The sequence below is a fragment of the Trichomycterus rosablanca genome, chromosome 18, assembly GCF_030014385.1.
Source record: "Trichomycterus rosablanca isolate fTriRos1 chromosome 18, fTriRos1.hap1, whole genome shotgun sequence".
Classification (NCBI taxonomy): domain Eukaryota; kingdom Metazoa; phylum Chordata; class Actinopteri; order Siluriformes; family Trichomycteridae; genus Trichomycterus; species Trichomycterus rosablanca.
The window spans coordinates 2,444,519-2,463,238 of NC_086005.1; the positions used below are offsets into that span (position 1 = coordinate 2,444,519).

Here is an 18,720-nt window from a genome sequence, read left to right on the forward strand (position 1 = left end):
CTAGAGGGGCGTGTCATGATACAATGCTCCATATATGTTTAATCTCACTGTAAGAATCCTCCGCTGGAGGGATGGACAACTATCAAAATCTAATCAATCAGTAAGTTTTCACTGATGTGTTGATGAGATAAACGTGGACTGAACGTTACCGCTACAGATGAATGATGTAGAAATGTAAACTGATGGTTACCGTGGTGAATAATGAGAGCGATAATAAATAAACTGATATGATTGAATATTTGATGATGAATGTTTGGTTAGGAGGAAGAACAGATTCAGAACGCTGTGATGTTTATACAGGTGGGGATCTGATCTCATAACCATTACATTTCTCACCCGGATCGATAAAACAACACAACACGCTTGTTTCAACTCAGTCCAGGTACAGAACACCCCCCAAATTGTCCTGTAGGACTTAATTTCCGAAAAATGCATTCAAATAAATCTGGGATCTGTTTGTTTTCTTGAGCCGTAATTAAACTGATAAAAGTATAAAGAAATGTTCTGGCTGTTCTCTGGACCTGAGATCATCTCTGATGGACCGACTGACATTTGAATCGTGTGTCGTGGTCAGATGAGCCCACGTTTTCAGGAAAACGCACATTCGTTCATTCGTTGTCTGTTATACCACTGCTTTATCCTGGTCAGGGTCACAGTGGGTCTGATTCCCTGGGCAAAAGGCCGGAAACACCCCGGACAGGTCGCCAGTCCATCACAGGTCAAACACACACACACACACACACACACTCAGTAGCTCCATTTAATCTGACTGCATGTCTTAGGACTGTGGCAGGAAACCCAAACAGACACGGGGAGAACATGCAAACTCCACACAGAAAGGACCCGGACCGCCCGCCTGGGAATCGAACCCGAGACCTTCTTGCTGTGAGGCGACAGTGCTACCCACAGAGCCACCGTGCCGCCCAATTTTAATATTCAGTATCTGAAAAACGCAGAGACTCATTTAATCAAATGCAAAATATAAATACATAAAATATTATTATATAATTAAATATAATTATATATTATATATTATATAAAAGGTGATCATCAAAATAAATTAATATTGGCTTTAAATCGCATCGCTATACAGACTTAATTTTCTCTCTGCATAATGTGACATTTGGGTTTTCTTGCTTGACCTTCTTGCTGTGAGCCAACGGTGCTACCCACCCAGCCACCGTGCCGCCCAGGCACACTCTTATCAGCCAGAGTATTAATCTGTCTTGTTTCAGTCTCCTGCTCTCGGGTTCGTTCCTTAATACAGTAGGTATAGCGTTATACTTGGCACCTTTGTCAAGATGTGCCCATCTACGAATACGGTTAGCATTGCGATTTAAAATAAATGGTCTCCTGATTACTGAATATGGCACAAGTGTTGTGTTGAATTTTTTACCACAGCTTCTGGAGGAACAGCAGAGCTCTCGAATCTCACACATTAGAAATAGAAATGGAGCTTAGGGTCACGTGATACACCCCTCAACAAGGTGTATTGATTGACTGTTTGGTGTTTGGTAGTTGGCTATCAAGTATAAAGTTAATTGGCAGCATTTATTTATGCACACAGCACCACAGTCCATCACTTTTTTGTTTAGTTTTGTTTATTTATAACACGACGTAGGCTTGATTATTAGCGCCGGCGCGTCCGAATTCGGCGTCTACGGAACAGTTGCGTGAATGAGAACGTGCTGCCGGATTGTGATCTCCGAATGGAAACTGGGTCACGGCATGATTTTCCATTCCTTCCACAGCCAATCGCATCTGACCCGTCACAAAGAGAACCCATTAACCCCCCTCCGTCCCTCAGACACCGGCTTCCCCTTTATTCATCCGTGCACCTGCCATACTCAGAACGGTTTCCTTCACCGTCTCGGCGTGTAAACAGGAACGTGACCGCCTGCGTCCGGAAATCACGTGAGCGTAAGATAAAGGACGGCTGCTGAGCCGCGGATGAAAGTGTGACGAGCGCTGTGGGATATATTTTACTTTTACATCCCTGATATATAAGTAGACGCTCGGGTGGCGCTGGCCACCGGTGCTATTGGTTGCTGCCCTGTCCAGAGCATTCTTGCCCTGCGCCCAGTGTTTCCCGAGGCACTGGACCTGCCGTGACCCTGACCAGGATAGAGCGATTAATTGAAGCAACAGCAGCTTCCACTCTTCTAGGAAGGCTTCCCACTAGATTTCAAAGTGTGCCTGTGAGAATTTGTGCCCAGTTAGTCAAAAAGCGTTTGTAAAAATGGGCACTGATGTTAAGCTAGAAGGTCTGACCTTGATAGGTATTCCAATTCATCCCAGAGGTGAATAGCTTTGTGCAACTGGACAAAAAGTAGGAACCCCGGACAGGTCGCTTCAAAAGGTATCTAAGAATTTAGACATGCCCTCTTCACAGGATCAGCGGCAAATCTGTCCTAAACTGGCCAGCCAAACCAAAGTATACTTCAATCAGCCATAACATTAAAACCACTTCCTTGTTTCTACACTCACTGTCCATGTTATCAGCTCCACTTACCATATAGAAGCACTTTGTAGTTCTACAATTACTGACTGTAGTCCATCTGTTTCTCTGCATGCTTTGTTAGCCCCCTTTCACCCTGTTCCTCAATGGTCAGGACCCCCACAGGACCACCACAGAGCAGGTATTATTTAGGTGGTGGATCATTCTCAGCACTGCAGTGACACTGACATGGTGGTGGTATGTTAGTGTGTGTTGTGCTGGTATGAGTGGATCAGACACAGCAGCACTGATGGAGTTTTTAAACACCGTGTCCACTCACTGTTCCCTCTATTAGACACTCCTACCTAGTTGCTCCACCTTGTAGATGTAAAGTCTGAGACGATCGCTCATCTATTGCTGCTGTTTGAGTCGGTCATCTTCTAGACCTTCATCAGTGGTCACAGGACGCTGCCCATGGGGCGCTGTTGGCTGGATATTTTTGGTTGGTGGATGATTCTCAGTCCAGCAGTGACAGGGAGGTGTTTAAAAACTCCAGCAGCGCTGCTGTGTCTGATCCACTCATACCAGCACAACACACACTAACACACCACCACCATGTCAGTGTCACAGCAGTGCTGAGAATGATCCACCACCTAAATAATACCTGCTCTGTGGTGGTCCTGTGTGGGTCCTAACCATTGAAAACATACTGGTTACAGTCAGTAATTGTAGAACTACAAAGTGCTCGGTGGGTAGCACACATTATTTTGATGTTTTTTTATTTTCCTCTTTAGGAATCTTGGCTTTCGGCTGCCTGAGGAGAATCGGCTTACGCATGAAGAAAATGGTCGATCAATCCGGGGGTCAGAAGTCTGTCGTGTGTGTGTGTGTGTGTAGAATTTGAGGACTTGAGGACCGACCGACTGAAGGACCCGAGGAATAAACGAATAAAGAAAAACCCAGAGAATAAAGACAACAAATGGAACATGAGCGATGACATAGAACGACCTTCGCTTGATCCGCGCTCTGACTTTCAACACAGACGGGATTAGTGGAACTGCATTCTGGGGGGTGTCGGCGACCTTGACCCCCCGGCGTATGGGATTATTTTCCACCATGTTCTGGTAGCACCGGAAGCCCCTCTTCGTTTATAGTTGATTTCTGAGCCTACACAATGCAAGCGGCTCATTAAATCCTTCGTGAAACGTCCTAGGGCGTCTTACAGTAGGTGCTGCACCCATTTTTGCATCTCTAGCGCTGTCCCGAACCTCATCCACTCATCTACTGGCTGTCGTGGACCCACTGTGTGGTGATCATGGGCTGCCGACAGAGCTCGGAGGAAAAAGAAGCGGCTCGACGGTCGAGGCGCATCGACCGGCACCTTCGCTCCGAGAGCCAGCGGCAGAGGCGCGAGATCAAACTGCTCCTCCTCGGTACCAGCAACTCGGGCAAGAGCACCATCGTCAAGCAGATGAAGATCATTCACAGCGGAGGCTTCAACCTGGAGGCCTGCAAGGAGTACAAACCCCTCATCCTGTACAACGCCATCGACTCCCTGACTCGGATCATCCGCGCCTTAGCTACGCTCAAGATCGACTTCCACAACCCCGACCGCGCCTACGACGCCGTGCAGCTCTTCGCCCTGACCGGTCCGGCCGAGAGCAAGGGCGAGATCACGCCGGAGCTTCTGGGCGTGATGAAGCGCCTGTGGGCCGATTCCGGAGTCCAGGAGTGTTTCCAGCGCTCTAATGAGTATCACCTGGAGGACAACACCGCCTACTACCTGAACGACCTGGACAGGATCTCGGCGCTGGAGTACATCCCCACCGTGGAGGACATCTTACGCTCCCGTGACATGACCACCGGCATCGTGGAGAACAAGTTTACCTTTAAAGAGCTCACCTTCAAGATGGTGGATGTGGGAGGGCAGCGATCAGAAAGGAAGAAGTGGATCCACTGCTTCGAGGGCGTGACCGCCATCATATTCTGTGTGGAGCTGAGCGGCTACGACCTCAAGCTTTACGAGGACAACCAAACGGTAAGAGCAAAACGGTGACAGGGTGAATGTTAGAGTCACTGAGACATCATGGACATATTTACACTGACTTTATGTTACACTGCAATGATCAAAGGGCTGTCTTAAGTATAATTATAATTAAAAAAATATAATGATAATAATAATAACATATTAACAACAATAATAATAATAATAGTAAAAATACCAATAATAATAATAATAATAATAATAATAATAATAATAATAATAATAGTAATTACACCAATAATAATAATAATAGTAAAAATACCAATAATAATAATAATAATAATAGTAATGATAATAATAATAATAATAATAATAACAATAATAATAACAATAATAACAATAATAATACTAATAATAATAACAATAATAATATCAACAACAATAATAATAATAATAATAATAACAATAATAATAATACTAATAACAATAATAATAATAATAACAATAATAATAGTAATAATAATAGTACAAATAATAACAAGAACAATAATAACAATAATAGAAACAATAATAATTATAATAATAATAATAGTAATAATTATAATAATAATAATAATAATAACAATAATAATAATAACAATAATAATAGTAATAATAATAGTAAAAATAATAACAAGAACAATAATAACAATAATAGAAACAATAATAATTATAATCATAATAATAGTAATAATAATAATAATAATAATAATAATAATAATAATAATAATAATAATAATAACTATAATAACAATAATAATAACAACAATAATAACAATAATAATAAAGAAATAAAGGTGGACTTTGATAATGTAAATAAAAGAAGCTTGCATGATCGTAACTGGTGGAGTTTTTTTTTTTTTACCATCTAAGGGTTTAGACCACACAAACTTGTGTGTATGTTTTACCTCTGGAACATCTAACAGATTCTGTGGGGGAAACCTGGAGGATCTAATCTATACAGATACAAGCAGGAGAAAAGCAAAGCATTACTAATGGAATAACATCATGCACTAACTGGAGACACGCTATGCCCTTCCACCCTCGTGTAAGCACCCTGACCTGCCTGCAAGGGTCACAAGTGCAGCAGCAATGAGACCCTGTAAGCCGTCCTCCCTCTGGCACAGCCAGTTGTGCTTGGTGGACGCCTGGCCAGGTTGATAGCACATCTGAGATTCAAACTCAAGAGCTCTTGAACGTTTTTCTTAAAGCCACTTGTATTGATAAAATGAAATAATATACCTATAAAATAAAGACGTAGGCTTCACTACGATGTATTTCGCCACCGTGAGCCAGCCACAGGGTGCAGATTAGCAACCCTGCATATAAAAGATTGTCGGCTAACCTCACCTGGGTGCAACCACTGAAGCAGATCAGACAGGCATCTGAGCGCATCTGTGTGTTTTGGCAGTGGCGGTGTCGATGGCAAACAAGCGGCGTGAGCCCGGCGTTATCTCAGCTCTGCTGTGTCATCGTCTCAGTAAATCCACCCTCCTCCTGACCCACAAATCTCCTGCTTCTTTATCTCCTCGCTTCATATTTCCTGTGTGCCAATCCTGCCCACGACATTCTGCGCCCGCGGCCCCGTCTCCTACCAGAGCTGATAATATTACGCCTGCTTTGTGCAAATAACTGGCGGATGATATTTACACAGTTGGACACGGCGGGCGTGAATAAAGCAGGGAGGTGGCACAGCTGACAGAGGCGGGTGTAAAAAACAGAGAAAGGAACGGCAGCCCTTTTTACTCACATTTTAAGCACAAGTACCTGTGATTGTCGCCTGGATCTGTGTGTAGTGACACCGACTGTGTAAAAATGACTCGACTGTTAAAGCTCCAGAAATAAATCTAAGATAAAATTTGGGCTGGGAAGTTCACAAGTCTTGAGTCTTTAAGTTAGAGTCTAATTCAAGTCACGAGTCTTTAGGCTAGAGTTTGAGTCAAGTCACAAGTCTTTAGGCAAGAGTATAAGTCATAGGGTTGGATTCCCAGACAGGGATTAAAGCTAGTCCAGGACTACATTTTGCTTTAAATGGAGAATCTCCATTCAAAATGTTGTGTAGTCTAGGACTAGGCTTAATCCCTGTCTGTGAAACCAACCCATAGAGTTTAAGTCAAGTCACAAGTCTTTAGGCTAGAGTCTAAGACAAGGCACAAGTCCTCAGGCTAGAGTCTAATTTAAGTCACAAGTCTTTGGGCTAGAGTCTAAGTCAAGGCACGAGTCTTTAGGCTAGAGTCTAACTCAAGTTGTGAGGCTTTAGGCTAGAGTCTAACTCAAGTTGTGAGGCTTTAGGCCAGAGTCTAACTCAAATCATGAGTCTTTAATCTAGAATCCAATTCAAGTTGTGAGTCTTTAGGCTGGAGTCTATTTTAAGTCATGAGTCTTTAGACTAAAGTTTAATTCAAGTCACGAGTCTTAGGTTAGTCTAAGTCAAGTCACGAGTCTTTAGGCTAGAGTCTAAGTCATAGAGTCTAAGTCATAGAGTCTAAGTCATAGAGTCTAAGTCAAGTCATGAGTCTTTCGGCGAGAGTCTAAGTGACAAGTCTAAGTCAATTCACAAGTCTTCAGTCTAGAATCGAATTCAAGTTACGAGTCTTTAGGCTAGAGTCTAAGTCATAGAGTCTAAGTCATAGAGTCTAAGTCATAGAGTCTAAGTCAAGTCATGAGTCTTTCGGCAAGAGTCTAAGTGACAAGTCTAAGTCAATTCACAAGTCTTCAGTCTAGAATCGAATTCAAGTTACGAGTCTTTAGGCTAGAGTCTAACTTAAGTTGCAAGTCTGTGGGCTAGATTTCTTCTCAGAAAAAACTCTATATTAACGCCCACGGTTTTGGCATTGCTCATGTTCAGGTGTCCACATACTTTTGCTGATGTTCTTTGTCCCTGGACGTAGAGCAGGAACACGGATGTTGGGCTGGAATATTAATCAGTGTAGGGGAGATAAAAATAAGCGCGGCGCGAGTCTCTCATGTACACGAGCGATAATTGAGTTCACAGTGGAAGGTGTTAAGGTGTACCTGCGAGAATTAGCAGCTCGAGCATCATGGGAAATTGCTGATCTGAAAACTTTTTAATCTCCTCATCTGTTTAAAGAAACGATGGTGGGAAATACATATCAGTTCTCAGATATGACTGCGGGGGGAGGGGGATGGTGGATAGCTGTCGGTCTTCCTTCAGGGTTTGTATGAACTCCACCACCTCGTCTCGGGTCTCGCGGCGTTTAAACGGTGGCTCAGACGTCCTCGGTGTGAGTCACGGGTGCTAATCTGAACACAGGAGCTAAAAACGCTTCATCGCTTATAATAAATAATAATAACACACGTGATTCATCCGCTCTTTAACAACGAATCCACGCACGAGGTGTTTTAAGTTCTTTTTAAATCTAAATAAATTCTTGTTGATGTTTAATGTGTTTAGTCTTAGGCGAGAGTCTAATTTATGTCATGAGTCTTAGGCGAGAGTCTAATTCATTGAGTCTAATTTAATTCAGGAGTCTTTAGGCAAGAGTCTAAGTCAAGTCATGAGTCTTTAGGCGAGAGTCTAATTCAAGATCAGCTGCCTCAGTAGAGAGGATTCTAATGCGACCTGGAGCTTATAAGGCAGATTATTTAGACACCGATAACCGTTATTCAGTCAGATCATCACTCAGAATTAAGGCGCCTCAGTAGGAGCATTTTAAGGAATCTAAGAATTTAGACACGCCCTCTTCTCTGTAGTGTGGGATGATAAAAAAATGCATTTGTGTACAGAGAGAGCTAGGTTTTCAGACAGACCCAGTGTTCCTGTACCTGTATAGTTCCTGTACCTGTATAGTTCCTGTACCTGTACAGTTCCTGTACCTGTATAGTTCCTATTCCTGTACCTGTATAGTTCTCGTACCTGTATAGTTCTCGTACCTGTACAGTTTCTGTATAGTTCCTGTACCTGTACAGTTCCTGTTCCTGTACAGTTCCTGTACCTGTATAGTTCCTGTATAGTTCCTGTACCTGTATAGTTCCTGTACCTGTACAGTTCCTGTACCTGTATAGTTCCTATTCCTGTACCTGTATAGTTCTCGTACCTGTATAGTTCTCGTACCTGTACAGTTTCTGTATAGTTCCTGTACCTGTATAGTTCCTGTACCTGTACAGTTCCTGTACCTGTATAGTTCCTGTATAGTTCCTGTACCTGTATAGTTCCTGTACCTGTAGCACTGTTATTCCATCTCTCTGTACTGTACATGAACTGACTCATTCTGAATCCTCAGACCTACATCAGTACCTGAGTAGTCGGGCGGGAGCGTGTGAGGGCCCGAGGCGGGGGCCGCGCTGAGCCTCTGAATTAGATTAGCGACTCGGCAGTCAGTATATTAGCGAGTTCTGTGCTTTCACACCCTCATCGTTCTGACCCTTCACTCGGGTCCGTCCCTCGTGGTTTCCGTCGCCGGTTCTCGTGACCGCGTGTGTATGACCGGAGGCGAGACGCAGAAGAACGCAGCGTGAATCATTCAGGTCGGTCTGATCCAGATGTGCGCTGATGCAGGGTGAAGATACGAGCACAGATGATCTGATGTGGGGGGTCGAGGGTATTCTGGTATTCTGGTCTGCTTACTTTCTGGTCAGTTTTTATGTTGGTTACCCTTTTTTGGTCTTTTTCCTCCCTATTTTTCCTCCCTATCGAGTCATATCCAATTCCCCGATCACATTTTGCTTCTTCTACTGCTGCAGAGCTCCACTCCTGACCGAGGAGAGCAAATTCAAACTCACCGCTGCACCACCTGGGGCACCCTGTTGGTTGCCCTACTTGACGTAACCCTCTTGTTTCTATCCGGGCTTAAGACTGGCACTGAGAGCGCACTGACAGGTTCACCTTCTAATGGCTAGGCTTTTGGCCACCCCCCATGTCAGACGTTGGCCAGTTATGTCCAGGCAGACGCCTTACCGGTCGATAGCACCACTGAGATTCTGACCCAGCTTCCTACACTTAAGACCCTGTATGTCCTAAGCACCCAGGTTCAAAGAAATCAACTATGTTTGTATATAAATGGCATTATATGATCGCGAGGACTGTAAAGACGTGGTTTGATGAGTTTGGTGTTTGGTAGAATTTTCAGTGGCCTTCACAGAACCTTGACCTCAACCACTTTAAACACATTTGGGATGAATTGGAATGTTGATTGCTTGCCAGGCTATCTTGCTCTGTTAACGGAATGAGGACAAATTCCCACAGACACACTACAATATTTTTTAAATAGCCTTGCCAGATATGTAGAGGCTGTTAAAGCAGGAAAAGAAGACAGCAAGTACACACTAATGCCCACAGATTTGAAATGTGATGTCCAACGAGCTCCTACTCGGGTGTCCAGATACTTTTGACCATTTAGTGCGTTCATGCATACACTGAACAGCATCTGTACAAGGACACAAAGTAAGTAAACAAGAGCGACACACAGAGATATAATGGTCCCAGTTTTTCTGAGGAGCTGTAATGAATTAGGGAGTCGATTCTAAATCTGATTCTGAGTCGACTCCCTATTCTTGATGCAATAATAGAGGAATCGACTCTTTTTGACTCCTGGCTTTGCAATTTGGTTCACATGAACTTAACAGCTCAGGTTTTTTAGACCTGCCCAAAGCATTAATTAATTAATTAATTGTATTAACTGTATTATTCTGGTCAGGGTCAAAGTGAGTCCATGTGGGCCGTGGGAAGGTGGGAGGAAACCAAGAACATGCAAAACTCAGACAGACAGTGAATAGAGATAACCATTAAACCATTAAACCGAGGTCCAAAGGACTCGTGTAGCCTCGAGGCACCCACTCTACCAGCTGTGCCAGCATGTTACAGTTTTAAGGGGTAGATCACCTGGCACTCCCTGCAGGTGCCTGTGCCATGAGGGCGCTCTAATCAGAAATGACCCCCTATTCTATTCCTTTTGCAGATTTTCTCCATGTCCATTTGAAACGATATAACACGCTTGGCAGATAAAAAGTGTTGATGACATCAGCAAATCTCCTGGCTAAGTGGCTGACGCAGAACCAATTTCCTGCCAACGTGTCCTGCCAACGTTTGTCTCCTTCCCGCTGGCCGTTGCATAAAGCTCATGTAATTCTCTACATGTACGAATAAGTGGTCACACATCGACCAGAGCAGGGCTGCATTAAAAAACGGTTACGTAGGGTCTTACTAAAGGTGCCACATTTCATGGCAGTCATTAAATGACACTCATAAATTAAACGATAGAATTAATAGAAGCTACGATACACAGCACAGCTCCCTTATTGGTTGAATGTAAACCCAGAACATCCAGCGACGGTGCGAGGTTTCAAGTTCTGTCTCAAATACCAAAATTCTCATTCATGTTTTGACATCTTGGACGTTTTGACTCACCGATTGCTAACTGAATTGCCGTAGGATTGCTAGTGTAAGAGACTTTTCTGTGCTGTAGTGTGCTGTGCTGGCCATGTTGGGTGTGTGTTTACTTCTCTACACGCGTGATCATAAAGTAAACACTGATCAGCCATAACATTAAAACCACCTCCTTGTTTCTACACTCACTGTCCATTTTATCAGCTCCACTTACCATATAGAAGCACTTTGTAGTTCTACAATTACTGACTGTAGTCCATCTCTTTCTCTACATGCTTTGTTAGCCCCCTTTCATGCTGTTCTTCAATGGTCAGGACCCCCTCAGGACCACCACAGAGCAGGTATTATTTAGGTGGTGGATCATTCTCAGCACTGCAGTGACACTGACATGGTGGTGGTGTGTTAGTGTGTGTTGTGCTGGTATGAGTGGATCAGACACAGCAGCGCTGCTGGAGTTTTTAAACACCTCACTGTCACTGCTGGACTGAGAATCATCCACCAACCAAAAATATCCAGCCAACAGCGCCCCGTGGGCAGCGTCCTGTGACCACTGATGAAGGTCTAGAAGATGACCGACTCAAACAGCAGCAATAGATGAGCGATCGTCTCTGACTTTACATCTACAAGGTGGACCAACTAGGTAGGAGTGTCTAATAGAGTGGACAGTGAGTGGACACGGTATTTAAAACCTCCAGCAGCGCTGCTGTGTCTGATCCACTCATACCAGCACAACACACACTAACACACTCCGGATGCTCTTCCGATCAGTCACCTATTTCTGTTTGGGTTTGGGACCTGCACTTACAAGTGCACCTTCTTCCTCTCGAACACTTGACAATCATGTCCAAAGCACCACTGAGGTTTAAACCTAGTGGACTACAGTACTTTACCACTGCTAGCGTACTTTAAAAAGCACTTAGATAAATAATAATAAAATATGAATATAAATTCAGAGTAGGTGGCAGTGTTAGTTTCTGGATAGGACTGCCAGGGTGTATCCCTGTCTTGTACCCAGTGCTTCAGGGTGGTGGTGGGTCCACCATTCATAGTTTTCAGCATTTACACACATAATTTGTGTTGGACGACGGATTTTCTCTTGTTGTGTTGAATTATCTGTCTGGTGATGATGTTTATTGCTTCGGTCTTCTTTTTGCTGACCAATCCCTCTCTTTAAATAAATAAATAAATAAATAAAAGAGGAGAGGGTCGTCATGGCAACCGTTCCTTAGCAACAGGCATCAGGGCAGCGCAACGCTCCTAATCCCGGGCTGTTGACGACGCGGCGTTACGGAGGGCCGAGCGGTGAAGAGGAGACTGGCGACTGGCAGGCGGGCAGTGGGCGTGTCCCAGCGTGGAGGGGAGCTGCATTGCGCAACCCGACCGGCTGTGGTGGGTCACGGGAGGAAAAGCACGCTGGCACCTCAGGAGGCCTCGGTCGGCTCTCGGCTCGGTCACGGAAGAACCGGCGACCACAAAGCGGCTTTTCTTTTCCTCACCTATTAAACGGCAGCTGCCGGGGCTCATCCGTGCCTCGATCTGGGGTCGACCGACCTTCAAAACTCTGTGCTAATGAAGCTTATGTGATGTACCCCGTCAGCCTCGATTTTCTCCTCGATTTACCTGACGATCGGCAGCTGAAGTTCAAGACGTACGGTAGCTCAGGGCAAAGCTGCATTCGTTACGCTAGCTGTAGCATTTGCTGATCTGTCGCCGAAGCTTTCAGTATTTAAGCACCGACACAGTGAGATCAGTGCCCAGCCATACAAACCATATAATTCATGATTTTATATAATTTTATATAAATAATCTTTTATATATAACTAATATATAATTAATAATTAGTTATTATAATATGCACAGTCATATCATTTATTTTATATATAATTAAATTTTTTATAAAAATAAATTTTATATACTAAATACATTTTTTATAAATAATAATTAATTATTATAATATCCACGGAGGCATATCATTTATTTTATATATAATTCATTACCAATTTTCTCTGGGTATTACAAATGCTCTTTTGATTATGTTAGTCTTTCCAGTAGACTGGATGCTGTTCAATTCATTCTTACATTTATTTATTTATTGTCAGTTTTATCACCGCTTTATCCTGGTCAGGGTCACGGTGGGTCTAATTTATTGAGCGAAAAGTAGGAAACAGGGCGCCAGTTCATCACAGGACACACACACACACACACACACACACACACACACACACACTTAAGGACAATTTCTAGTAGCTTCATTTAGCCTGACTGCATGTCTTTGGACTTGTGGGAGGAAACCGGAGTACCCGGAGGAAACCCACATGAACACAGTGAGATCCGTGCCCAGCCATACAAACGCTGTCATTTTTAAAGGGCACAAATGGGTACAAATTCCCACACACATACTTCAAAGCGTAGGATGATGTAAATGCGTCTATGTACAGAGATCACTAGGTTTACACACAGACCCCATAATAATGTTTATGGTTTTGTTATTGGGTGTCCAGGATCACGGCCAGGTGTCCACATACTTTTGGCAGTGTTTGCAGGTCTGACATACCGCCTGTGGCTCTCTCTCCTTTTAAGGTGACCGTGAGGGATGTCAGAACGTAATCAGCTGAACACGACGTTTTCATAAACACCAACTGCTTCATGATGTAGAAATGAACTCAGAACTATGTAGCAGAGCGAGAGCGAGAGAGAGAGAGATACTGTTAAACTTCACACATATGTAGACATTTTTATTATATTTTATTATATTAATTAATTAATAATTATATAAAAAATAAACGATATGCCTCTGTGCACAAATCCAGGTTAATTAAAGTGGACAGAGGGGTATCATTTATTTTATATATAATTAATGATTTTATATAATTTTATATAAATAACTTTTATTTTACATATAATTAATAGTTAATTAAGTTAATATGCAGTCATGTCATTAGTTCTATATATAATAAATATATAATTAATCATTAATTAATATACAGCAATATGCACAGACATATAATTTATTCTATATATAATTAATAATTGTATATAATTTTATATAAATATATTTTATTTTATATATAAAAATATATAATTATTAATTAACCAATATTATATGCACAGTCATATCATATAAATATATATAATAAATGATATGACGTATGTATACGTATAATTAATTATTTTATATATTGTATATGAATACTTTTTTATGTAATTAATATAAAACTCATCTTTAATTAATATACTATGCACAGTCATATTATTTATTTTATATATAATTAATATATAATGATTAATTAATTATTATTATATGCACAAAGGCATATCATTTATTTTTTATATAACTAATAATTTTATATAATTTTATATAAATAAATGTTATTTGATATATATTTCATAATTAATTAATTAATTAAAATTACTTTAGATAATTGTATATGAATACATTTTATTTTATATATATTTAATAATTATAATATGCACAGTCATATCATTTATTTTATATATATTTCCTGTTATATACATTTTTTTATTTAATTAATATAATATGCACATAGCATGTATTTTATATATAAATAATACATAATTAATAATTAATTAATATAGTACACACAGTCAGATTATTAATTTTATGTATAATTAATGATTTTATATAATTTTATATGAATAAATTTTATTTTATATATAAATAATATATAACTAATCTCTAATTAATATAATATGCACAAAGTCATAGCATTTATTTTATATTTATTTTATAACGTGGTTTGAAGGAAATCAGCTAGATTGTACAGAGCTCTGACCTCAACCCCAATGGATACTTTTAGGATGAATTAGAATGCTGACAGAGCCAGGCCTTCTCGTCCAACCTCAGTGCCTGATATTACAAACGCTGTTCAAATGATATTGACACAAAATCTCGTGAGAAGCCTTTCCAACAGACTGGGTGCTGTTCAGTTTACAAAGGCGGAGGCGACAGCAGTGCATTTTGAAACAGGCAAAGCTTGCTCGACTGTGGACACATAAATTCATTCATTCATTGTCTGTTTTACCACCGTTTTATTCTGCTGACGGCCGAGGTGGGTCTGATTCGTTGGACAAAAAGTAGGAAACACCCCGGACAGGTCGCCAGTTCATTACAGGACACACACACACACACTTTGGGCAATTTCTAGAAGCTCCAATGAACAGCATTTTTCTGTACTGTGGGAGGAAACCGGAGCACCCGGAGGAAACCCACAAGAACACAGGGAGAACAGGCAAACTCCACACAGAATGGACCCTGGTAATCGAACCCATACCCTTCCCTGCGCTGCCCACATATTCCACAGTGTTTGACATAATTAAGTCTTATTACAGAAACACAGATCATACAAGAATGTGAGCGTGAATGAAGGAACACAGAGTGCGTCGCTAATAATCAGGGAACGCGGAACACTCGCCGCGTCTCCTGTTCGCTGTTTAAACAGAGCGGATTGTTTACGCGGGGCCTCGGACCGCGGCGTTTTTTCCACCGTCTGTTCTTCGTCTCACACCGGTTATTGTTTCTGATTGCAAACAAAGCGCTCGCATGCTGTCACAGCTCCTCGTTATTTCTGAGGACTAATTAACGCCTGAATGAATGTGTGTGAAGCGCCGCTGGGGGACAGAAAGCTTCCTGATGGGGGAAAATCATGCTGCGTACCCCTTCCCCCCTCCTTCCATATTGTATTTGTGCTATTGTGACTTTTCGGAGGTTAGAGACACCCCCTGTTGCTGGGTAGGGTCCCTAACAAGTCCTCTAGATGACTGGGATTTGCTTTTGGGGAATGAAGCCGCCCTCTCTGAGGGGGAAGGGGGCGCATCTGGAAAGTTTTTAACCAGCTCAGACACATCAATACACAAACACACACACACACACACACACATCTACATTCTGAGCTCATCAATTAATTACCTGATTAATCTGACCCACAGCAGCCTTGACCAGGATAAAGCGGTGATAAAACAGACAATGAATGAATGAATGATGGCTGATAAACACCCGCCTCCTTTGATATGAATAAAGTCGCCACCAGTCAGTGATGGAGTCTCCTTGAAAGCCGCACCCCGTATGGACAGTTACGCTATACCCATCGTGTTCCTCCAGTGCTCATGCTGGTGTGCTGGCCAGACAGTAGGTGTCGCTGTTGAGGCAGCAATAAGAACAGACCCCATTCAGTCCTTCCCCTCTTAGATCTGACACACAGATCTGATCGTCTCCAACCCCATACTTTGAATATCTTTCTCTCTCTCTGTAACACTTACACTTATTTTCCTGTTCCTCTCCTGGAGCTGCAGATCTTGTGATTTGCTCCGAGTGCCGTGAGCTTCAGTTTAACCTTTCAAACAGTCACTCGGTTTTCCTCTCAGGTTCCTCCCCCAGTCACACGATGCTGCTGCCAACCACGTGCCCACAAATGTTTATTAAAGTCTAAACCGTTTTTATAAAAAAATATATGATAAAGATAATAATAACAAGAATAATAGTAATAATAATAAGAAGAAGGACGAGAATAATTAAACTATAATAATAATAATATAATAATAATAAAACACTATAATAATAATAATAATAATAATAATAATAATAATAAAACAAACACTCACTCACTTTCTTAACTGCTTATATAATTATGGTTGCGGGGGGCTGCTGGAGCCTATCCCAGCTTTTCAATGGGCGCAAGGCACACAGTAACATTCTGGACGGGGCGCCAGTCCATCGCAGGGTAGACACACACACACACACACACACATACACACACACACACACAAACATACACACATACACACACCCATTCATCTGTATCTCCAGTTCACCTGACTTCATGTTTTTGGACTGTGGAAGGAAACCCACACAGACACGAGGAGAACATGCAAACTCCACACAGAAAGGACTCGTACCGCCCCGCCTGGGGATCGAACCCAGGACCTCCTTGCTGTGAGGCGACAGTGCTACCCACCGGGCCACGGTGCCGCCCATAATAATAAAACACTATAATAATAATAAAACACTATAATAATAATAATAATATTAATAATAATAAACAACACTATAATAATAATAATAATAATGATAATAAACACTATAATAATAATCATATAATAATATAATAATAGTAATCATAATAGCTAAACTGATCTAGAATCACCACAGGAACACATCTGGGTGTGTTACAGATGTTATGTTAATCCCTACATTATGATTCAGAGTAATAATGAGTAAATATACAATGTATTTACAAAGATAATCAGACCGCATCTATAGGTAATAATACCCAGAATCTTAGGAGAAAATTGCAGTATTAAGATCCAGACCAAGATTTTAAGTACTGATACCCAGACCAAGACCCTTAAATAATCAGAACAATATTTATGAGTAACAACAGTCAGTCACGTGTGTTGCTGTTGATCAGATCTAGATTAATGAGTCATGATACCCGGATCATTAATCATGATCAAGATTTCAGCAATGAGACCCAGATTAAAACCCATCAAACCCTGATTACAGATCTAAGACGATAATCAGACTGACGGGTTCGAGCTGCTTTTAAGGAGGAAGAGTGGAACCCTGCAGCTCTGCAGGAACGAGTCTGATGAGTCTGAAAGGAATCAGAATTTTTATTGGATCCATGAGAATCAGAATGATTATTAATAGCCGGAGTCTGACAGTTTCTTTCTCTCCCGCAGAGTCGCATGGCTGAGAGTTTGCGCCTCTTCGACTCCATTTGCAACAACAACTGGTTCACCAACACCTCGCTCATCCTCTTCCTCAACAAGAAGGACCTGCTGGCCGAGAAGATCAAGCGCATCCCGCTGACCGTCTGCTTCGCCGACTACAAGGGCCAGAACACCTACGAGGAGGCGGCCGTGTACGTGCAGCGCCAGTTCGAGGACCTGAACCGCAACAAGGAGACCAAGGAGATCTACTCGCACTTCACCTGCGCCACCGACACCAGCAACATCCAGTTTGTGTTCGACGCCGTGACGGACGTGATTATCCAGAACAATCTGAAGTACATCGGGCTGTGCTAGGACGCGGGGAGGTGGCGGGTGGGCGGGGAACGCTACGGAACTATCCGGCCTCCTAGGTTTGATTCTCGCAGCCGGACCCGTGATGAGGGGGGTTTGGTGTCCATGCTGCCACCTCGCTCCAGTTATTAACAGTAAAGTGTTAATGGTTGGGGAGGATCTTGTGACCTTGGTATGACCTTGGTATGACCTTGGTATTCATGTGTTTGCACTGCATTTCTACGTATGTAAATGTTCACACCTTTATGTTTCTCACTGTTTACTTACTAAAGATCTGGAATCCATTTGTGATCTTAGAATCACAGGGTTCTGTCTAAACCTGGTTCTGTCTCCATCCAAAACCAGTAAACCACACAGACTTCATCATTTGGTGGCGTGTGATATTAGAGGGTTAAGGGCCTTGCTCAAGGGCCCAACAGTGGCAACCTGGCAGTGGTGGGGCTTGAATCAGCGATCTTTTGATTACTAGTCCTGTACCTTAACCACTAGGCTACAACTGCCCCGTGTCTGTGTGGGTTTCCTCCGGGTGCTCCAGTTTCCTTCCACAGAACAAAAACGTGCAGTCAGGTTAATTGGAGACACTAAAGTCCACCTAGGTGTGTGTGTGTGAGTGTGTGTGTGTGTGTTTCCTGCCCTTCGCCCTATGAATCAGACCCACTGCAACCCTGACCAGGATAAAGCGAGGGTAAAACAGACCATAAATGGTTGTTTCAAAAGTTCAAAAGCGAGCTTGAAGCGGACGGACTCGCTGAGCTGTAAAATAAACCACGTCTTTTAGCTTTTAGCTCTTTTAGCTACAAGCTAAAAGCTAAATGCTTCAATGGCTTGAAATCAGACAGAATCTTGTACTTCTAAGGTCACGAATTGTTAAAT

General features: G+C 42.2%; 1 protein-coding gene across 1 annotated transcript in view; it reads left to right on the forward strand.

Moving 5' to 3' along the window:
* The window catches only part of gnaz (guanine nucleotide binding protein (G protein), alpha z polypeptide), a 42,244-nt gene extending 24,391 nt beyond the window's left edge, over positions 1-17,853 (forward strand). The window contains exons 2-3 of the mRNA XM_063014804.1: positions 3,232-4,475; positions 17,506-17,853. Coding sequence (XP_062870874.1) covers positions 3,753-4,475; positions 17,506-17,850 — 1,068 coding nt within the window. The 5' untranslated portion in view covers positions 3,232-3,752 and the 3' untranslated portion in view covers positions 17,851-17,853. The remainder of the gene's footprint in view (positions 1-3,231; positions 4,476-17,505) is intronic.
* Positions 17,854-18,720: the final 867 nt, after the last annotated feature.